The sequence below is a fragment of the Mobula birostris genome, chromosome 12 (genome assembly GCF_030028105.1).
Source record: "Mobula birostris isolate sMobBir1 chromosome 12, sMobBir1.hap1, whole genome shotgun sequence".
In the NCBI taxonomy this organism is placed as follows: Eukaryota; Metazoa; Chordata; class Chondrichthyes; order Myliobatiformes; family Myliobatidae; genus Mobula; species Mobula birostris.
Genome location: NC_092381.1, coordinates 95,518,527 through 95,542,165, shown reverse-complemented (window position 1 = coordinate 95,542,165; position 23,639 = coordinate 95,518,527). Strand labels below are relative to the sequence as shown.

General features: G+C 43.6%; 1 protein-coding gene across 4 annotated transcripts in view; it reads left to right on the top strand.

The window, feature by feature from the left end:
- dars2 (aspartyl-tRNA synthetase 2, mitochondrial) overlaps window positions 1-23,639 on the top strand; it is a 94,029-nt gene that overhangs the window by 38,153 nt on the left and 32,237 nt on the right. For 3 of the 4 annotated variants that reach the window (XM_072274333.1, XM_072274331.1, XM_072274334.1), the window contains 4 exons: window positions 2,714-2,809; window positions 3,850-3,973; window positions 10,206-10,252; window positions 17,558-17,664. In XM_072274333.1, coding sequence (XP_072130434.1) covers window positions 2,714-2,809; window positions 3,850-3,973; window positions 10,206-10,252; window positions 17,558-17,664 — 374 coding nt within the window. The remainder of the gene's footprint in view (window positions 1-2,713; window positions 2,810-3,849; window positions 3,974-10,205; window positions 10,253-17,557; window positions 17,665-23,639) is intronic. The other variant, XM_072274332.1, reaches the window with a different exon arrangement.

The window sequence follows — 23,639 nt, the reverse complement described above, 5'->3', positions numbered from 1 at the left end:
ACATCGCACCGTCTGTAAAAAAGCCGAAGATGAAAAGAGGATGGCTTCTACAACAGGGTAATGAACCTAAACACACCTCAAATTCCACAATGGACTACCTCAAGAGGCGCAAGCTGAAGATTTTGCCATGGCTCTCACAGTCCCCTGACCGAAACATCATCAAGAATCTGTGGATAGACTTTAAAAGAGCAGTGCATGCAAGACAGCCCAAGAACCTCACAGAACTAGAAGCCTTTTGCAAGGAAGAGTGGGTGAAAATCCCCCAAACAAGAATTGAAAGACTCTTAGCTGGCTACAAAAGTGTTTACAAGCTGTGATACAAGCTGGGGGTGTTATTAAGTACTGCCATGCAAGGTGCCCAAACGTTTGTGTTGGGCTCTTTTCTTTTTTTTGTTATATTGAACCTATAAAAGATGGAAATAAAGAAGTTTTCTTGCTTAAAATATTAAAGAAATGTGTCATCTAAATGTGCCTTTCGGAAATCAGTTCATCTTTTACTTGCTTAGCTATTCACAGTAACAGAAATTTTGACCGGGGGTGCCCAAACTTTTGCATACCACTGTAAACCCCTCTGGTTATCATTTTGAAAACAACAAAAGACATGCTAAATTATTAGCTGAATGTCAAACTGATAATAGTGTGATGCAGTGTAAAATCTGTTTATCTCGTTTTAATATTTTTGCACTTTGGTTTGAGCTTCTTTACATGTAGGGTATATTTCCCAAGTTTCTTTTGATAGTTCATTGGATTATTTGCTAGGTTGTGCCAAAGAAATACAGTTTTTCTCTCCCTCTCTTTGGTTTCTGCAAATTATTTCTACATCTAAGTCATTTCATGATGGGGTGTAGACAATATGTTATTTAGTTTATAGTGTATTCTAAACTATGTATACTGATCAAATCTTACTGGTTTTTGCATTATGTTGTAGAAATGCAATGGCATTATTAGCATTGCTTTGTTAAAACCATTTGAAGAGAAATCTATGTGACTAAGTAATCCATTAAAAAATCTTGCACGTGCATCTAATGGTGTAAATCCTGTTATTGATTGGGTATCAGTAAACTGTGTGATTGCATTTTAGACCCTGAAACTAATGAATAATTATTGAAAAATCCTCTGTTTCATAAAGTTGGTTTAGGGAAGCAAATCTCCCATCTTTGCAATGGGACTCTAAAATCACTGCTATTCTGAGACAAGAATGTAAGAAATAGAAATGGATGTTAGCTATACGCCTGATCTTATCTTGGTCTCAAACCGCACTTTTCATGCCTGGTCCCATTAATCCCCAATTTACCTATAGACCAAAAATATACCTATTTCAGTATTGAATATATATTATTCAGTGTCCACAACTTTTTAGTGTGGAGAAATCCCAAGGTACACAACACCCTCATCTCCATTTTAAATGGTATCCCTTATCCAAAACTACTTGCTCTAATTAAAGTTTCCCACAAGGGAAAACATCCTGTCAGCATCTACCTTGGATAGGCCCTTCATAATCTTATTAACATTATCTTGTATTGTGGATAGCCACAGCCTACTTAAGCCTTCCTCGTAAGACATCCTTTCTTACCAGGAGTCAACCTATTGAATCTTCTCCGAACTACTTCCTTCAGACTAAGTTGTGTACTTTGGATATGGTCTTAGCAATGGCCTCTACGATTATAATGACTTTTAATTCTGTGAAAATTAAAACTAATCAATAATTTCACTTTTATATTCCAGTCCTTTGAAATAAAGGTCAATCTTCAATTTGCATGTTTGTGTTAGCATTCTGTGTTTCATATGAAAGCAAACCATTCAGTTCAAAAAAAATAATAGAGATGAAAATATCTGAATTACCAATAACTTCAATAAGACCATAAGATATAGGTTTATAAGCCATTTGGTCTATCGAGTCTACTCTGCCATTTCATCATGGCTGATCCGCTTTCTCTTGCAGCCCCAATCTCCTGCCTTCTCCCCGTATCCCTTCATGTCCTGACTAATCAAGAATCTGTCAACCTCCCTAACGCAATAACTTCCATATTCTGTGAATTAAATATCCCTAACGCAATAACTTCCATATTCTGTGAATCCATATCCTTTAAATATCCCTAACGCAATAACTTCCATATTCTGTGAATTAATTTAAAAAATCATTCTTAGGCTGTTTGGAGATTTGAAATGTAATTGTAGCTTCCCAATAATGATGGTGCTGATAGGTTAGCCGTTTGCATCCCAGTGCATTAGTCTATGCAGCAGTGATTCATCTGTAATCATGAAGGCTTGAGGCTGTGTCTCTGAGTTGAAGGTTATTTGACTAGGGTGAATCTTTAATGTATTGTTTTCTTATATAGTATGATATACAGTAGTTCTTTGATTCATATTACTATTTTATTAAAAAAAAAAGGAGTCATGTTGATTGATTACATATGAATCACTTCAGCATAGACTAATGCATTGGGTTGCAAACTGCCAAAGTATGAGCACCATCATTATTGGGAAGCTACAATTACATTTCAAATCTCCAAACAGCCTAAGAGTGATTTTTTTTTTCTTTTGCACAGGGATATGTGTGAGGGTGGGTTATTTGCTTCATATTTATTCAAGAATACTTTAATCTCTGGACACTTGGAATTAGTGCTTTTCTTTTTCACTGGTGAATTTTGTTGGTAATATAACTTCAGAAAGATTCCTTACCTTATTTAACCAGTTGTCTTTTGGGCTTCAGGAGATGTCGACAGGTAAAATTGAAGTGAGGCTGCAGCATGCTGAGCTACTAAACAGATGCAGAAAGTTACCCTTTGAAACCAAGGAGCTTGCAAAGGTAAATCCTGGAACGAAGATACAATGTCAACAACGTGTTGACATAATACCTTATGATTTTTTTTTTCACTTATCACTTGCTTCCCTAATGACTGAACCCTTCCTTTCAGATTTGTGTAAGTACTTTGGCAGACACTACCCAAGGGACAAACAGCTCTAGCAACACACCAGGACACCATTATCACAATGAGTAATCACAGTTTCAAATCCCTGTTGTTAGTGGTAGAGCTGTTTGAAATCCCATTACTGTGTTCTCAATTTCTTTCTTTCTTGCTCACTTGATTCATGGACCCGTAGGTAACTTACCCAGTTTTATGAGTCTTGCCAGAGTGCAAAAAAAAAGCTACAGATGCTGGAAATCTGAAATAAAGACAGACGGTGCAGGAAGCCCATGGCAGGTCAAGCAGCTTCTGTGGAAAGAGAAACAGGGTTAATGCTTCAGGTCCAAGATCCTTCATCAGATCTGCATCTGCATCAATGAAGAGCTATCCGACCCAAGCCCTCAGACTGAAGTTTGTACTTTGATGGCAAATCAAGTGCTCTTCTGAGAACTTTCTAAATGTCTTTTCCATCTCTTCACACAAACTTTTTTTAAATCACTTGCCCTTTGAATAATGAATGGTCATAACTACTTCACTTATCTTCACTCTCCTGGCTAGTTCCCAAAAATGATACTCCAGTAATTTTCAGGCCAACTATGGCAAGTCCATCTACTACCCAACTAAGCTGCACTAACTCGGCTCAGAACAGTGGTTAGTACTTAACATAATGGCTCGATGGCATACCATGTTGAGCTTTTGGGAGTAGCTCAGCATAAGAGTTTGACTGCTTGAGCCTTACAAGATGATGTGAATTAAGCTGTCAAAGACGTGATGATTACAGAGGGATTTGGATTTGCACTATCTCTCCCCAATCAAAAGAACTAGCATGTCATAATCTGAAATTCACTGCCGGTTCAGAAGGCGAAAGAAGATTCAGTATAATTTTCAAAAAATGGTGCAAGACTACATTTTAGAATTCCAAATTTCCAATTTTCTGCAGAAGTCAGAAGTATTACGTATGCAACACCGGTACTTGGACCTGAGAAGTTCCCAGATGCAGTACAACTTGCGACTACGTTCCCAGATGGTCATGAGAATGCGGGAGTATCTGTGTAATTTACATGGTGAGAAACAGTGATATCATTTCACATCTCTCATTCCATTTGATTCTTTTTCATTTAATAACTATATTCCTTAGTAGCATGTGTTAGTGTAGTCGAGGGGAGCACATTTTATCTATGGATTGTTGAGGGGTGCTAGGCCTCCTTTAGATGAGGTGCCACCCAGCTGTTTAGAAGATTCTTTACTCATATTTGAAATGTTTTACATGTTAAATACTTCCAAATCTAATATAACCATATAACCATTACAGCACAGAAACAGGCCATCTCGGCCCTTCTGGTCTGTGCCGAACTCTTACTCTCACCTAGTCCTACCGAACAGCACTCAGCCCATAACTCTCCATTCCTTTCCTGTCCATATAGCTGTCCAATTTAACTTTAAACGACAACATCGAACCTGTCTCAACCACTTTTGTTGGAAGCTCATTCCACACAGCTACCACTCTCTGAGTAAAGAAGTTCCCCCTCATGTTACCACTGAACTTTTGCCCTTTAACTCTCAACTCATGTCCTCTTGTTTGAATCTACCCCACTCTCAATGGAAAAAGCCTATCCACGTCAACTTTATCTATCCCTCTCATAATTTTAAATAGCTCGTGTAGCTATGGGCACCCGTATGGGTCCTAGCTATGCCTGCTTTTTTGTTGGCTTTGTGGAACAATCTATGTTCCAAACCTATTCTGGTATCTGTCTCCCACTTTTCCTTCGCTACATCGACGACTGCATTGGCGCTGCTTCCTGCACGCATGCTGAGCTCGTTGACTTCATAAACTTTGCCTCCAACTTTCACCCTGCCCTCAAGTTTACCTGGTCCATTTCCGACACCTCCCTCCCCTTTCTAGATCATTCTGTCTCTATCTCTGGAGACAGCTTATCTACTGATGTCTACTATAAACCTACTGACTCTCACAGCTATCTGGACTATTCCTCTTCTCACCCTGTCTCTTGCAAATATGCCATCCCCTGCTCGCAATTCCTCCGTCTCCGCTGCATCTGCTCTCAGGATGAGGCTTTTCATTCCAGGACGAGGGAGATGTCCTTCTTTTTCAGAGAAAGGGGCTTCCCTTCCTCCACCATCAACTCTGCTCTCAAATGCGTCATCCCCATTTCACGCACATCTGCTCTCACTCCATCCTCTCACCACCCCACTAGGAATAGGGTTCCCCTCGTCTTCACCTACCACTCCACCAGCCTCCGGGTCCAACGTATAATTCTCCGTAACTTCCGCCACCTCCAATGGGATTCCACCACTAAGCACATCTTTCCCTCCCCCGCCCACCCCCGCTTTCTGCAGGGATCTATGCGACTCCCTTGTCCATTCGTTCCCCCATCCCTCCCCACCGATCTCCCTCCTGGCACTTATCCTTGTAAGCGGAACAAGTGCTACACATGCCCTTACACTTCCTCCCTTACCACCATTCAGGGCCCCAGACAGTCCTTCCAGGTGAGGCAACACTTCACCTGTGAGTCGGCTGGGGTGATATACTGCGTCTGATGCTCGGATGTGGCCTTCTATATATTGGTGAGACCCGACGCAGACTGGGAGATCGTTTCGCTGAACACCTACGCTCTGTCCGCTAGAGAAAGCAGGATCTCCCAGTGGCCACACATTTCAATTCCAAGTCCTATTCCCATTCTGATATGTCTATCCATGGCCTCCTCTACTGTAAAGATGAAGCCACACTCAGGTTGGAGGAACATCAGCTTATATTCCGTCTGGGTAGCCTCCAACCTGATGACATGAACATTGACTTCTCAAACTTTCGCTAATGCCCCACCTCCCCCTCGTACCCCATCGGTTATTTATTATATACACACATTCTTTTTCTCTCTCTCCTTTTTCTCCTTCTGTCCCTCTCACTATACCCCTTGCCCATCCTCTGGGTTTTCTCCCTTCTCCCTTTTCTTTCTCCCTGGGCCTCCTGTCCCATGATCCTGTCATATCCCTTTTGCCAATCAACTGTCCAGCTCTTGACTCCATTGCTCCCCCTCCTGTCTTCTCCTATCATTTTGGATCTCCCGCTCCCCCTCCCACTTTCAAATCTCTTACTAGCTCTTCTTTCAGTTAGTCCTGACGAAGGGTCTCGGCCCGAAATGCCGACTGTACCTCTTCCTAGAGATGCTGCTTAGCCTGCTGCGTTCACCAGCAACTTTGATGTGTGTTACCTCTATTAAGTCCCCCCTCAACCTTCTATGTTCCAAAGAATAAAGACACAACTTGTTCAACCTTTCTCTGTAATTTAGGAGATGAAACCCAGGTAACATTCTAGTAAACCTTCCCTGTACTCTCTCTATTTTGTTGACATCTTTCTGATAATTCGGTAACCGAAACTGTACACAATACTCAAATTTGGCCTCACCAATGCCTTGTACAATTTCAACATTACATCCCAACTCCCATACTCAATGGTCTGATTAATAAAGGCTGCATGCCAAAAGCTTTCTTCACCACCCTATCCACATGAGATTCCACCTTCAGGGAACTATGCACCATTATTCCTAGATCCCCCTGTTCTACTGCATTCTTCAATGCCCTACCATTTACCATGTATGTCCTATTTTGATTAGGCCTACCAAAATGTAGCACCTCACGTTTATCAGCATTAAACACCATCTGCCATCTTTCAGCCTACTCTTCTAACTGGTCTAAATCTCTCTGCAAGCTTTGAAAACCTACTTCATTATCCACAACTCCACCAATTTTAGGATAATCTGCATACTTACTAATCCAATTTATCACCCCATCATCCAGATCATTAATGTATATGACAAATAACATTGGACCCAGTAAAGAGGCACACCACTAGTCACCGGTCTCCAATCTGACAAACAGTTATCCACCACCACTCTCTGGCGTCTCCCATCCAGCCACTGCTGAATCTATTTTACTACTTCAATATTAATACCTAACGCTTGAACCTTCCTAACCAACCTTCCATGTGGAACCTTGTCAAAGGCCTTACTGGAGTCCATATAGACAACATCCACTGCTTTACCCTCGTCAACATTCCTAGTAACCTCTTCAAAAAATTCAATAAGATTTGTCAAATAGACCTTCCACGCACAAATCCATGTTGACTGTTCCTAATCAGACCCTGTCTGTCCAGATAATTATACATACCATCTCTAAGAATACTTTCCATCAATTTACCCACCACTGACGCCAAATTCACAGGCTGATAGTTGCTAGGTTTACTCTTAGAACCCTTTTTAAATGATGGAACAACATGAGCAATATGCCAATCCCCATTTCTAATGACATTTGAAATATTTCTGTCAGTGCCCCTGCTATTTCCACACTAACTTCCCTCAAGGTCCTAGGGAATATCCTGTCAGGACTCAGAGACTTATCCACTTTTATATTCCTTAAAACCTCCAGTACTACTACTACTTTAATCATCATAGTTTCCATAACTTCCCTACCTGTTTCCCTTATCTTACACAATTCAATATCCTTCTCCTTAGTGAATACCGAAGAAAAGAAATTGTTCAGAATCTCCCCCATCTCTTTTGGCTCCACTCTGATTCTCTAAGGGACCAATCTTATCCCTCACTATCCTTTTGCTATTCATATAACGGTAGAAACCCTTGGGATTTATTTTCACCTTACTTGCCAAAGCAACCTCATATCTTCTTTTAGCTTTTCTAATTTCTTTCTTAAGATTCTTTTTACATTCTCTATATTCCACGAGCATCTCATTTACTCCATGCTGTCTATATTTATTGTAGATCTCTCTGTTTTTCCAAACCAAGTTTCCAATATCCCTTGAAAACCATGACTCTCTCAAACTTTTAACCTTTCCTTTCAACCTAACAGGAACATAAAGATTCTGTACTCTCAAAATTTCACCTTTAAATGACCTCCGTTTCTCTATTACATCCTTCCCATAAAACAAATTGACCCAATCCTTTTGCATCTCCTCAAAGTTAGCCTTTCTCCAATCAAAAATCTCAACCCTGTGTCCAGACCTACTCCATAATTATATTGAAATGAATAGTATTATGATCACTGGACCTGAAGTGCTCCCCAACACAAACCTCCGTCACCTGACCTATCTCATTCCCTAACAGGAGATCCAACACTGCACCTTCTCTCGTTGGTACCTCTATGTATTGCTGCAAAGAACTATCTTGCACACACTTTACAATCTCCAAACCATCCAGCCCTTTTACAGTATGGGCTTCCCAGTCTATGTGTGGAAAATTAAAATCTCCCACAATCACAACCTTGTGCTTACTGCAAATACCTGCTACCTCCTTACAAATTTGCTCCTCCAATTCTCACTCCCCATTTGGTGGTCTATAATACACCCCCATAAGAGTCGCTACACCTTTCCCATTCCTCAATTCCACCCAAATAGCCTCCCTAGACGAGGCCTCTTATCTATCCTGCCAGAGCACCGCTGTAATATTTTCTCTGACAAACAATGCAACACCTTCCCCTCTTGTCCCTCCGATTCTATCAGTCCTGAAGCAATTTAATCCAGGAATATTTAGTTGCCAATCACACCCCTCCTGTAACCATGTTTCACTAGTAGCTACCACATCATACTTCCAGGTATCAATCCATGCTTTAAGCTCATCCACCTTTCTTATAATGCTCCTAGCATTAAAATAAATGCATTTAAGAAATTTTCCACCTCTTACTCTCTGTTTATCACTAACTGTGCAAATAACTTCACTATTTTCTATTTCTTCCTTCTCCCCTACATCTGTTCCTACACTCTGGTTCCCCTCCCCCCTCGTATCTAGTTTAAATCTACCAGAGCGCCTCTCGCAAACCTACCTGCAAGAATATTTGTCCCCCTCCAATTCAGATGTAGACAGTCCGGCCGGAACAGGTCCCACCTTCCCTGGGAAACTGCCCAATTATCTATAAATCTAAAGCCCTCCCTCCTGCACCATGGCTTCAGCCAGGTGTTGACCTGCGCTATCTTACTATTTCTAAACCCGCCTGCATGTGGCACTGGCAGCAATCCTGAGATTGCTATCCTGGAGGCCCTGTCCTTTAACTTGGCGCCTAACTCCCTAAACTCACCTTTCAGGACCTCCTCACTCTTCCTACCCACGTCATTGGTCCCTACATGGACCACGACATCCGGCTGCTCACCCTTCCTCTTGAGGATACTGAGAACTCGATCGGAGATATCACGGACCTTGGCACCAGGGAGGCAACAGACCATCTGGGATTCTTTCTGTCTTCCACAGAACCTCTTATCTGTCCCCCTAACTATCGAATCCCCTGTCACTACTGCTCTCCTCTTTTCCCTCCTTCCCTTCTGAGCTGAGGGCCCCATCTCGGTGCCAGAGATGCAACCACTGCAACTTGTCCTTGGTAGGTCATCCCCATCAACAGTATCCAAAACAATGTACTTATTATTGGTGGGAATGGCCACAGAGGTGCTCTGCTCATTCTGTCTCTTCCCCTTCCCTCTCCTGACAGTCACCCAGCTACCCGTCTCCTGACTCTTAGGGGTGACTATCTCCCTGTAACGCCTCTCTATTTCTGCCTCTGCCTCCCAAATGATCCAAAGTTCATCCAGCTCCAGCTCCAGTTCCCTAACTCGGTTTGTCAGGAGCTGCAGCTGGATGCACCTTTTGCAGGTGTAGTTATCAGGGACGATTGTACTCGCCCTGACTTCCCACATCCTGCAAACGGAACATTCAATTGCCCTAGCTGCCCCCATTACCTACTGGTAAGGTAGTTTGATTTATTAAAGGAACTTACCCAACCTTACCTCACTTGGAGTGAAGCTCTTCCTCAGCCTCTGCTCGCCGAAGCCTCAGGAACCAAAGCCTTCCTACTCTGTCTTTCACTACTAAGTTGCTCGCTCCATTAATCTGCTTTCTTTTAAATACTCCCGCTGCCTCATGGTCCGACTTACACGCGCTTGCACAGTCGTGCCCCGTTCAACTGCCGAAGAAAATGACTGACTTCCACAAACTGCTCTTTATTTCTAATTCATCTTTTTTTCTGTCTGTTGTTACTTTTGCAGTGATTACTTTGCAGAAGTTCTCAGAAAGCATGAGGGCATTGTTAGCTCTGATAATTCAATCTTCTTGTTATAAAATGCCTCGGTTGTATTTTCTCTACTGTAATACTTCCATCAATTCATTCCTTTTGGCAGTATTACAGATTTGGTAAATTTGATAGAAGGCATGAAACATGCGAAATTGTGGTAAATGCAATTAAATTAATGCAGTACTTTGCTGCTTACCCATGTTTTGTTTTCAGGTTTTGTAGACGTTGAGACACCAACATTATTTAAGAGAACACCTGGAGTAAGTACGCCAAATATTTCTGCTCTTCCCAACTGCATTTTCTTTTCTACCTCTTATAGGTGAAAGAGGTGGAAAAGAAACCGTAGCTTAAAAAGTCTCCATTCAAAAACATGCCATTCTCAATGGTGGTTAGATTTTTCTTCTCCCAACCCAATACCATTCTATCTTAGCTCACAAAATATGCTTTTGAGAAACCTTGGATCGGTTCTCCTTGGACTTTTTGCCCTTGCCCATTCTGTTTTAAATAATTCAGATCAATTATGGGGCCTTAACTGGTGAACTCTGCATAGATCTGACACCTCCCTACATGTCTGAGTACATTACCTCACCCAATGATGAGCTGGAGCAGAACTATTGTAGGCCACTGTGACTTTGTGTCTCTAGAGCTACGGTTTTTAGATTCATGTGCCCAAGGAAAGGGCTTTGTGTGGCTGGCAGGGACCATGTAATGAAGCATCCTTTTGGAGTAAGGAGACTTGTGTTCTGACAACAATAAACAAAACAGAAAGAGATTGATTCATAACATCTGCAGAGACTGGGATTCTGAGGCTTAATGTTTCAGACTTTTGAGTTGCAGTGGTGGTTTTAACTGATTATGTTAACTGATTACACAGTTATAGAAGTCAGTGACAGATCCGTACAGAGAGGGAAGAGGCTTGTTTTGATCCTTTGGCTTTATTAAGTGTAAGGTCAACTGTTGATAGGACTGCAACAAGATGTACAAGGGCAAAATCATGCCAAAGACCTAATAAGACTTAATAACACACATTAAAGTTGCTGGTGAACGCAGCAGGCCAGGCAGCATCTCTAGGAAGAGGTACTGTCGATGTTTCAGGCCGAAACCCGTCGTCAGGACTAACTGAAAGAAGAGCTAGTAGGAGATTTGAAAGTGGGAGGGGGAGGGGGAGATCCGAAATGATAGGAGAAGACAGGAGGGGGAGGGATGGAGCCAAGAGCTGGACAGTTGATTGGCAAAAGGGATATGAGAGGATCATGGAACAGGAGGCCCAGGGAGAAAGAAAAGGGGCAGGGGGGGAAACCCAGAGGATGGGCTGGTGAAAATAAAGCGGTGGGGGCCAGGGAACTTAAAATCATCGCAAAGTTTCAGAGCGTGAGAAGTGTCACGAACATAGGTAGGAAAGGATTGAACAATGGTGAAAATTAATGTTAAGACTTAGTGTTATTATCATTTGGACATACGTTAACCAAATTCAGTGGCATTGTTACTCAATGCTGTTAATGGAGCAGAAAATCCGCAAAGAAAACCTGTAAAAATGTAATTTTGTGTTTTGATTTTGCAGCTATTTTAGATGTTCGTTTAGAAATCACTAGTTAATCTAAGTGAAGTAGAAAAGCTGGTAAATATACTTTGAACTTACTTAATGCAGTCTCCATATACCATGTGTTAAGGTTGTCATTAAACAAAATAAATATACTGTAGAACTGAGATTCGTGTTTCAGATATCTTTCTCAAGAAGGATGGGAGTGATCTTTTACACCAGAATGATAAGTAAATCTGAATCATTGTGGCCAAAGCTGATTGAGGTTTTGAGTATTAAAGCAGTAAGCTTTACTAAAATCATTGCATAATTTTTGTTTCCCCCACAAGCAACATATTCAGTCCATGTTCAGCTCATTACGTGTTAGTTTTTAGAGGTGTTATAAAGCAGGTCTGGATGTCTGAATTGGTTAGCTTTTTTGTACGACTCACCCCTTGTGAGGCACAGAGAGATCTGTACTTATTGACCTTTATTGTTCAAACTAATAAATACATGAATTTGAACACTAAATACCTTGTGTGCACATCTACTAAGTTTCCCTGACTCTCCTGAATAGCAAAGGTATTACCCGGGCAAAGGAGTCTGCGCAGGCTAGGCGTTCCTTCTAGTCCTGATTCACTTGCCACGTGTTCCACGATGGTTATTCTTTGAAGTTACCGCTACCAGCACACACAAAGTATCCATCCCTTATCAATTCAGATGTTACATTCCAGTGTCATTGGCCACGCGTTATGTGTCCGATCTTTAACATCTTTTTATTGGCTCTACTCCAAGCCAGCATCCATTTATTGCCCTCTTTAAAGCAAGTGACAGTCGATAATTTATAGCTCTTTGTTTTCAATCAGCACCCAGCTTGAATTACTCCAGGAGGCACAAACCCCAACATTCACAAACCTGCATGTTATATTCAACCAAAGGACGTCTCACAAATAACTTCTTATTTGGAAGTGATCTCAAGTCCAGCAGATTTCCTGGAGCATCATTGTGTCTTCTTTAAAACATTCATCAAGCCCAGTATGTCAAGCTCACATTCACAACACGCTGGAGGAACTCAGCAGGTCGGGCAGCATCCGTGGAAATGATCAGTCAACGTTTCGGGCCGGAACCCTTCATCAGGACTGAAGAAGGAAGGGGCAGAAGCCATATATAGAAGGTGGGGGGAGGGTGGGAAGGAGAAGGCTGGTAGGTTCCAGGTGAAAAACCAGTAAGGGGAAAGATAAAGGGGTGGGGAGGGGAAGCAGGGAAGTGATAGGCAGGAAAGGTGAAGAAGGAATAGAGGAAAACACAATGGGTAGTAGAAGGAGGTGGAACCATGAGGGAGGTGATAGGCAGCTGGGGGAGGGGGGCAGAGTGAAATACGGATAGGGGGAGGGAATTACCGGAAGTTGGAGAATTCAGTGTTCATACCAAGGGGCTAAAGACTACCAAGACAGTATATGAGGTGTTGCTCCTCCAACCTGAGTTTAGCCTCATCATGGCAGTAGAGGAGGCCATGTATAGACATATCCGAATGGGAATGGGAAGCAGAGTTGAAGTGGTGGCAACGGGGAGATCCTGTCTGTTTTGGCGGATGGAGCGGAGGTGCTCGACGAAGCGGTCCCCCAGTCTGTGTCGGGTTTCACCGATGTGGAGGAGGCCACACCGGGAGCACCGGATGCAATAGATGACCCCAACAGACTCAGAAGTGAAGTGTTACCTCACCTGGAAGGACTGTTTGGGGCCCTGAATGGTGGCAAGAAAGGAGGTGTAGGGACAGGTGTAGCACTTGCACTTACAGGGATAAGTGCTGCGTGGGAGATCCGTGGGGAGGGACCGATCCCTGCGGAAAGCAGAGGGGGATGGAGAGGGAAAGATGTGCTTAGTGGTGGGGTCCTGTTGAAGGTGGAGGAAGTTGCGGAGGATAATGTGCTGGATCTGGAGGCTGGTTGGGCGGTAGGTGAGGACAAGGGGAACTCTGTCCCTGTTGTGGGGGCGAGACAATGGGGTGAGGGCCGAAGTGCTGGAAATGGAGGAGATGCGGGTGAGGGCATCGTTGATGATAGCAGAAGGGAAACCACGATTCGTAAAGAAAGAGGGCATTTGAGATGTCCTGGAACGGAAAGCCTCATCCTGGGAGCAGATGCGGCAGAGACGGAGGAACTGGGAATAGGGAATGGCATTTTTACATGTGGCAGGGTGGGAAGATGTATAGTCGAGGTAGTTATGAGAGTCATTGGGCTTGTAGAAGATGTCAGTGGACAATCTGTCTCCAGAGATGGAGACCGAAAGATCGAGAAAGGGGAAAGAAGTGTCCAAGATAGGCCAAGTGAATTTGAGGGCTGGGTGGAAGTTTGAGGTAACGTCGATGAAATTGATGAGCTCAGCATGGGTGCAGGAAGCAGCACCAATGTAGTCGTCAATGTAGCGAAGGAAAAGTTGGGGAGCAGTACCAGAATAGGTTTGGAGCACAGACTGTTCCACATAACCAACGAGGAGGCAGGCATAGCTGGGGCCCATGCGAGTGCCCATAGCTACACCCTTGGTCTGAAGAAAGTGGGAAGAGCCAAAAGTGAAGTTATTAAGTGTGAGCAACAGGAATTCTGCAGATGCTGGAAATTCAAGCAACACACGTCAAAGTTGCTGGTGAACGCAGCAGGCCAGGCAGCATCTCTAGGAAGAGGTACAGTCGACGTTTCAGGCCAAGACCCTTCGTCAGGACTAACTGAAGGAACTCTACCACCACTCTGCTCCGTCTAGTGGAATTAGTCCTTACTCTTAATAATTTCTTCTTTGGCTCCTCCCACTTCCTCCAGTCTAAAGGTGTAGCTATGGGCACCCGTATGGGTCCTAGCTATGCCTGCCTTTTTGTTGGCTTTGTGGAACAATCTATGTTCCGTACCTATTCTGGTATCTGTCCCCCACCTTTTCCTTCGCTACATTGACGACTGCATTGGCGCTACTTCCCGCACGCATGCTGAGCTCGTTGACTTTATTAACTTTGCCTCCAACTTTCAACCTGCCCCCAAGTTTACCTGGTCCATTTCCGACACCTCCCTCCCCTTTCTAGATCTTTCTGTCTCTATCTCTGGAGACAGCTTATCCACTGATGTCTACTGTAAGCCTACTGACTCTCACAGCTATCTGGACTATTCCTCTTCTCACCCTGTCTCTTGCAAAAATACCATCCCCTTCTCGCAATTCCTCCGTCTCCACCGCATCTGCTCTCAGGATGAGGCTTTTCATTCCAGGACGAGGGAGATGTCCTCCTTTTTTAAAGAAAGGGGCTTCCCTTCCTCCACCATCAACTCTGCTCTCAAAGGCATCTCTCCCATTTCACGCACATCTGCTCTCACTCCATCCTCCCGCCACCCCTCTAGGAATAGGGTTTCCTTGGTCCTCACCTACCACCCCACCAGCCTCCGGGTCCAACATATTATTCTCCGTAACTTCCGCCACCTCCAACGGGATCCCAGCACTAAGCACATCTTTCCCTCCCCCCCCCTCTGCTTTCCGCAGGGGTCGCTCCCTACGCAACTCCCTTGTGCATTCGTCCCCCCCATCCCTCCCCACTGATCTCCCTCCTGGCACTTAACCTTGTAAGCAGAACAAGTGCTACACATGCCCTTACACTTCCTCCCTTACCACCATTCAGGGCCCCAGATGGTTCTTCCAGGTGAGGCGACACTTCACCTGTGAGTCGGCTGGGGTGATATACTGCGTCCGGTGCTCCCGATGTGGCCTTCTATATATTGGCGAGACCTGACGCAGACTAGGAGACTGCTTTGCTGAACACCTACGCTCTGTCCGCCAGAGAAAGCAGGATCTCCCAGTGGCCACACATTTTAATTCCACATCCCATTCCTATTCTGACATGCCTATCCACGGCCTCCTCTACTGTAAAGATGAAGCCACACTCAGGTTGGAGGAACAACACCTTATATTCCGTCTGGGTAGCCTCCAACCTGATGGCATGAACATTGACTTCTTTAACTTCCGCTAATGCCCCACCTCCCCCTTGTACTCCATCCGTTATTTATTTTTCTACACACATTCTTTCTCTCACTCTCCTTTTCCTCCCTCTGTCCCTCTGACTATACCCCTTGCCCATCCTCTGGGTTCCCCCCCCCCCCCCGTGTCTTTCTCCCTGGGCCTCCTGTCCCATGATCCTCTCATATCTCCTTTGCCAATCACCTGTCCAGCTCTTGGCTCCATCCCTCCCTCTCCTGTCTTCCCCTATCATTTTGGATCTCCCCCTCCCCCTCCCACTTTCAAATCTCTTACTAACTTTTCCTTCAGTTAGCCCTGACGAAGGGTCTTGGCCTGAAACGTTGACTGTACCTCTTCTTAGAGATGCTGCCTGGCCTGCTGCGTTCACCACTAACTTATTAAGTGTGAGTACCAGTTCCGCCAACCAGAGGAGGGTAGTGGTGGTGGGGAACTGGTGAGGTCTATTGTCCAGAAAGTATTGGAGGGCTTTGAGGCCTTCTTGATGGGGAATGGAGGTGTATAAGGATTGGACATCCATAGTGAAAATGAAGCGATCAGGATCGAGGAACTGAAAGTTACTGAAGAGGTGGAGGGCAGGGGATGTATCCCGGATGTAGGTGATCATTTCCATGGATGCTGCCCGACCTGCTGAGTTCCTCCAGCGTGTTGTAAGTGTTGCTTTGACCCCAGCCTCTGCAGAATATTTTATGTCAAGTTCACAAAATGGAGAATAGTGTCTATAAAATGGTAGCCTCCATCCCCAAACACATGGCAAGAACAAAGACAATTAGTCTGCCTGCTTCCACTGTCCTTGATTCATTCGAATTCACTGATTTGTAGACTGTCATTCTTTCTAACCAACAACTTTCATAAGGTCAAAATGAAGTTGAATTTATTGTTTTATTTTTTTCAAAGCAGTATTTGCTCTGGGGCTAGGATACCATAATTACAGAAACGTGGCTGGGGGAAGGGCAGGATTGGCAGCCCAATGTTTAAGGATATTCTTTGAACCTCTCCAGCCCGCTACCCACGGGACATTCAATGAAGCCATATGGGTAGAACTTAAAAACAAGAAGCGGATATTCACTCTGATGGGATTGTATTATAGGCCCCCAATAGTTGGGGAAATGGAGGAACAGATGTGTTGAGAGATTGTAGCCAGTTGTAAACTTAGCAGGGTAATATTAGTGGGAATTTTTAACATCCCTAATATTGACTGGGCCAGCCATAGTGTAAAAAGCTTGGACTGAATGGAATTTATGGAATTTGTATCCAAGAGTGCTTCCTTTATTAATATAATAGAGAGATCTACTAGAGAGTGTAGCACTGGACCTCCTGCTGTGGAATGGGGTAAGGCAAGTGGTGGAGGTGTCTGTTGGCAAACACTTTGGGTCAAAAAATTCATTCTCTGATCAGTTTAGCTATCATGAATACTTATGTGTCTGATATGAAAGAATATGCTTCTGCTACAATATTGTGATTAGCACAGCTGAAAAATGTGAAACAGATGGAAGAATCTCATTTCTTTTTCCGAGTCTTACAATCAGGAGAGAGGATGGCAGTTGAAGGTTGGTGAATGGAGATAACATGCTAAATACAGTTTGGAAGACTGATCATCTAAAATAGAAAATGCTGGAAACACTTGGTGGGTCAGGCAACATCTGTGGAACATTAAACAGTTAATTTGTTTTTTTCCACAGATACTATCTATCCTCTATTTTTGGCATCTTCTGCTTTCTAATTTAGATTTCTGGAATCCTTAGATTTTTTTTACAACCTATCTGGTAAATGAACTTGTAGGATACTGAAAATTGTTCAAATGTTTCAGTTTCATAAGATTCCATTTATGGCAACTTACTCTCCATTGATATTTGCCCTGTTTGGTCGTCTTTAAAATGCCAATTAGTTAAATTGGAGGAGGAAAGCTGATTGCCTTTCTGAACTACTATCTTGACGAGCCATGATGAACAATGTAGTGCTCACTTGACTTCAGATCTGCACCTCCATTAAGGGTACAGAATGAGCTTGCTGTAGATTTAACTTGTTGTTTGTTCTTAAGGGAGCAAAGGAATTTGTGGTACCTTCGAGGGAGCCAGGAAAGTTTTATAGTCTCCCACAAAGCCCTCAGCAATTCAAGCAGTTACTGATGGTTGGAGGACTGGATAGGTAAGATCTTATTCTAACCAACAAATGTGGGGGATTATGACTTTTCAGTTTAGGAAATATTGAATCAAAAAGTAACTTGAATTAAGAATAAAATCTGATGGATCACCTGACAGGGATCTAGGCACTGGATTCTCAACTCCCAACCCAGATACCTATGTAAATCCTCTACACATATGTCTGACTTGGTAGAGCTGTTTTGCAGTTTGACTCAGGCTGAAAGAAGCACACCTTGCAGAAGATCCCAATGGTTGTTGGAAGTTAATTATTTCAGGCATTCCTGCAGGAGTTCGTCAAAAAAATGTCTTGACCAAACTATCTTCAGCTGCTTCAGGTAGGACCTTCCATCATGAGATCAGAAGTGGGGATGTTTGATAAATGCACAATCTTCAGTTCCATTTGCAGTTTTAAAAATAAAACAGTGCATGCTAGTGTATTGCAAGGCTTGAACAACATTTAGGCAAGCATTGATCTGGTGACAAGAAAAACATTGTGCTTCAAAGTAAGGCATAGGCCATCTTCACAGGACAGAGTACATACTTAACATTCAATAGCATGATTATTACTGTATCGTGCACCATTTACAACTGGAGGTAATTATTGAGCATTAGTTTAGCTGGACCAGTCACATAAATATTGCTCTAAGAGCAGTAAGTGAGAGTCTGCATATTCTCCACGAAATTACTCAGCTTCTGCAAAGTACATCAGGAATGGAACGGAAAATTTTCTGGACAAATGCAGCTCCAACAAGTCTTGAGCTCAACACCATCCAGATAACACAGTCCAATTGATTGTTACCCCACTCATCACCCTGCACTTTCTTTACTTGAGCAGTGCACAGTGGCAGCATTGTGTATCAGCCACGAAAAGCTGTAGTTTCTCGTCTCCACCACTCTGACAACAACTCCCTCACCTTTGGCATTTACCATTAAGAACAAACGTGAATTTACAGAACTTCTCCAAGCCTTACACCTTACTAACTTGGACGTACATTCCTGTTCCTTTGTTTTTACTAAATCTTGAAACTCTCTTACCAACAATGGTGCAAGGAGATGGATTCTTGGTTGGTCACCAGAGATGAGCAGAAAATGTTGGTCTTCCCAGTATCATTCAGATTTTATTTCAGTTTATCAGGTTTGTGAAAGTATTAGCCAAGGTATTAATCTAACCTCACAAGATTAACTATAAAATACAATTTTAAAGCCACAGGGCAATTGTTGTTCTGACTAGGAATTTTTCAATATTGATTTTGATTGATTCACACAGACACTGCAACGTATTAGGTTTCAGTTTTTAATAAGTTGTGATTTGAGCCAACCAGTTGTCATGTAGTGTATCACGAAGGAGAGGAAAAGTATGCAGTTCTTTCTCCCTGTCACAGTTGTCATATGGCAGAAGTTGAAGAGAGAGTCCAGGGCATCAATTTGAAACTGGGAATGCTCTCTCTATGCTGTCTCTTCCATACCTTTTTAGTTCAATAATTTTTTATATATATACACGCAGTGGTAAAATGTGAATATCTGTGTTATCAGGTCATATAATTATGGGAGAATTCAGATACAGTGGTACAAGTGTAAAACTTTTACAGTCTCATTTTTTTCTGTAATGTGTGCAAAATATTTGTGTGCATTATTATTATGTTATGCAGCAAAATTTCAATGTATTTCTTGCTTGATTTCCAGTGAGCACCTCAAGACATATGCCTTGAATGTTGCTTGTAAAATCTTCTTTTATATGCTTTTTAATTCTGCTCTGTAATACTGAACTTGAGAAATTCAAGAACTTTTTTGTTCATTTAATGTAAACATATGTATGTTATAGAAACAATTAAAATACATAAAGATATAAAAGAATTTCCAGAAGTAGATTTGTGTATGTTGTATCCTTAAATATGCATTTTTAACCCTGATACGCAAGGAATAATAGTCCACATAACTGAATTAATTGTTAAGACCACCCTTCCTCCAAATGACCAGGTGCTGTGTCTTACTGTGGCCGATGTGAGGAGAACTCTGTGCAGGGTCAACCCACGGTAGGCTGCTGGACCAGACAATATTCCTGGCAGAGTGCTTAGAGGATGTGCAGACCAGCTAGCAGAAATTCTCACTGACATCTTCAACATCTCCCTGAGCAACACCGTCGTTCCTACGTGCTTCAAGGCCGCCACTATCATCCCCGTGCCGAAGAAGTCTCTAAGTGTCCTGCCTCAACGGCTACCGTCCCGTCGCACTCACATCCATCATCATGAAGTGTTTCGAGAGGTTCGTCATGAGGCACATCAAGACCCTGCTGCCCCCATCACTGGACCCCCTGCAGTTCGCGTACCGTCCCAACTGTTCAACAGACTATGCCATTGCCATCATCCTCCACCTGGCCCTAACCCACCTGGACAAAAAAGACTCGTATGTTCGAATGCTGTTCATAGACTTCAGTTCAGCATTCAACACAATCATTCCTCAGAAACTGATTGGAAAGCTGAACCTACTGGGCCTGAGCACCTTCCACTGCAACTGGATCCTAGACTTCCTGACTGGGAGAGCTCAGTCAGTTCGGATTGGAAGCAGCATCTCCAACACCATCACACTGAGCACGGGGGCCCCCCAGGGCTGTGTGCTCAGTCCACTGCTGTTCACTCTGCTGACCCACGACTGTGCTGCAACACACAGCTCGAACCACATCATCAAGTTTGCTGATGACACGACTGTGATGGGTCTCATCAGCAAGAATGATGAGTCAGCATACAGAGAGGAGGTGCAGCAGCTAACGGACTGGTGCAGAGCCAACAACCTGTCTCTGAATGTGAACAAAACAAAAGAGATGGTTGTTGACTTCAGGAGGACATGGAGCGACCACTCTCCGCTGAACATCAATGACTCCTCCGTAGAGATCGTTAAAGAGCAGCAAATTTCTTGGTGTTCACTTGGTGGAGAATCTCACCTGGTCCCTCAACACCAGCTCCATAGCAAAGAAAGCCCAGCAGCGTCTCTACTTTCTGCAAAGGCTGAGAAAAGTCCATCTCCCACCCCCCATCCTCACCACATTCTACAGAGGTTGTATTGACAGCATCCTGAGCAGCTGCATCACTGCCTGGTTCGGAAATTGCACCATCTTGGATTGCAAGACCCTGCAGCAGATAGTGAGATCAGCTGAGAAGATCATCGGAGTCTCTCTTCCCGCCATTACAGACATTTACACCACACATGCATCCGTAAACCAAACGGCATTCTGAAGGACCCCACGCACCCCTCATACAAACTCTTCTCCCTCCTGCCATCTGGCAAAAGGCACCGAAGCATTTGGGCTCTCATGACCAGACTATGTAACAGTTTCTTCCCCCAAGTCATCAGACTCCTCAATACCCAGAGCCTGGACTGACACTAACCTACTGCCCTCTACTGTGCCTATTGTCTTGTTTATTTATTATAATGCCTGCACTGTTTTGTGCTCTTTATGCAGTCCTGGGTAGGTCTGTAGTTTTTGTGTTGTTTTACGTAGTTCAGTGTAGTTTTTGTATTGTTTCATGTAGCACCATGGTCCTGAAAAACGTTGTCTCGTTTTTACTGTGTGCTGTACCAGCAGTTATGGTCGAAATGACACTAAAAAGTGACTTGACTCGACTTAAATGTGGACTTTTTCACTGGCTGTCAGAACCAATTCATCATCTGCTCAATTATCATTATGCCAAACCATACCTTCCAGGCAATCGGTCAAATAGAATCACAATCAAAAGAAAAATAGTAAACAAATATCTTGGTGAATAACTTGCACAATACAGAAAAGCGATTAGACTAATTCAAATAAAAGACTAAACTTTAGAATAAAAGACTAGTAGAAAGACAATTATGTGTCATCTTGTGACAGAATTTTAATTGAATCTTTGATATGTATGATGGGGGCACCAGCTTCACAAAATCATCTGGGATATGTTTCAGTTCTTTCTTTCTATGGCGTCCTTCAAAACAGACTGGGTCATTTGAAAAATAACTCAAAGCCAAATAGTCCTTTTCCATCCAGCATAGAAATACAGTTGTATTGCTATGTTATATTGACTGTCCTGTTGTACAGACTATTTATTATAAATTGCACATTGCACATTTAGATGGAGGCGTAAAATAAAGATTTTTACTCCTTATGTAGATGAAGGATGTAAGAAATAAAGTCGATCCAATCCAACCGTATTAACTTTCCCAATTAGGTAGAGCTGCAAGCTTAAGCTTTTTGTTGAACAGTTTGAAAATAACGGATTGTTAAGATAGTTAATCTGTTAAAAATATATATTGATTTTATAAGAAGTAGCTTGCAATCTTAAAGTTTCAGTTACAAACTGATACAATTATTTACAAAGTTTGGTGCTCTGGGTTTCAGATGCAACCATTTTGGAAACGTGTATCTTATTCAGCTAATAATATGCCTGAAGATGTGTTTATTTGTATTAGTTGAAGTAAAGTGAAACTTAAAGAGTCAGTAGAGTAGGGTTTGCAGAATAATTTATCCAACCAATAGTCTATTCATGATCATGTGGAGGACGGGAGGAGTACTATTTCTATATGAAATCAAATGCCTTTTAATAGCAGTGTGAATTTGGCATTTTAATCCAACCACAGTACAGTTATGATAAACAGTCTGTGCTATTTCGGGTTTGATTCGAAGAAGGAGTCTGAGAGTCTGAGTGGGAGTGCCGAGAAAGACATTTTTGAAATTTTCGTTATTTTTTTTCTCCAACGGCGTTCTGAGAGGCGGGACTGCGCAGGCGTGTGACGTCGGGCTGTGCAGCGCGGCAGTTTTAAAAGGAACAGAGCCTCATAGAGCGGGCAGCGGAGTTTGCGGGCTGCAGAGTGAGCCGGGAGCAGAGTGAAGACTTAAGGGCTTCGGCTCAATGGGCTTAGGCGGAAACAGGCGAGGCGAGGGAGGTTTGGCATTCATTTTCTGTTGTTATTTGAGGAGAGGGGCAGTATGAGTGTGAGGGCAGTTTGCTGTTCTCGGTGTTGGATGTGGGAGGCCCTGGAGTCTACAAGCCTCCCGGACGTCTACATCTGCGCCAAGTGCATCGAGATGCAGCTCCTTAGGGACCGCGTTACGGAACTGGAGCTGCAGCTCGATGACCTTTGTCTGGTCAGGGAGAGTGAGGAGGTGATAGAGAGGAGCTGCAGGCAGGTGGTCACGCCGGGGCCACGGGAGGCAGACAAGTGGGTCACGGTTAGGGGGGGGAAGGGGAAAGGTCAGGTAATAGGGAGTACCCCGGTGGCTGTGCCCCTTAACAACAGGTACTCCTGTTTGAGTACTGTTGGGGGGGACAGCTTACCCGGGAGAAGCGACAGTGGCCGTGTCTCCGGCACAGAGTCCGGCCCTGTAGCTCAGAAGGGTAGGGCAAGGAAGAGGAGGGCAGTTGTGATAGGGGACTCGATAGTAAGGGGGTCAGATAGGCGATTCTGTGGACGCAGTCCAGAGACCCAGATGGTAGTTTGCCTCCCTGGTGCCAGGGTCCAGGATATTTCTGATCGTGTCCAAGATATCATGAAGTGGGAGGGTGAGGAGCCAGAGGTCGTGGTACATATAGGTACCAATGACATAGGTAGGAAAAGGGATGAGGTCCTGAAAGGAGAATATAGGGAGCTAGGAAGGGAGTTGAGAAAAAGGACTGCAAAGGTAGTAATCTCGGGATTACTGCCTGTGCCACGCGACAGTGAGAGTAGGAATGCGATGAGGTGGAGGATAAATGCGTGGCTGAGGGATTGGAGCAGGGGGCAGGGATTCAAGTTTTTGGATCATTGGGACCTCTTTTGGCGCAGGCGTGACCTGTACAAAAAGGACGGGTTGCACTTGAATCCTAGGGGGACCAATATCCTGGCAGGGAGATTAGCGGGGGCTACTGAGGTGACTTTAAACTAGAATGGTTGGGGGGTGGGAATCAAATTAAAGAGGCTAGGCGTGAGGAGGTTAGTTCACTACAGGAGGATGGGAACCAGTGCAGAGAGGCA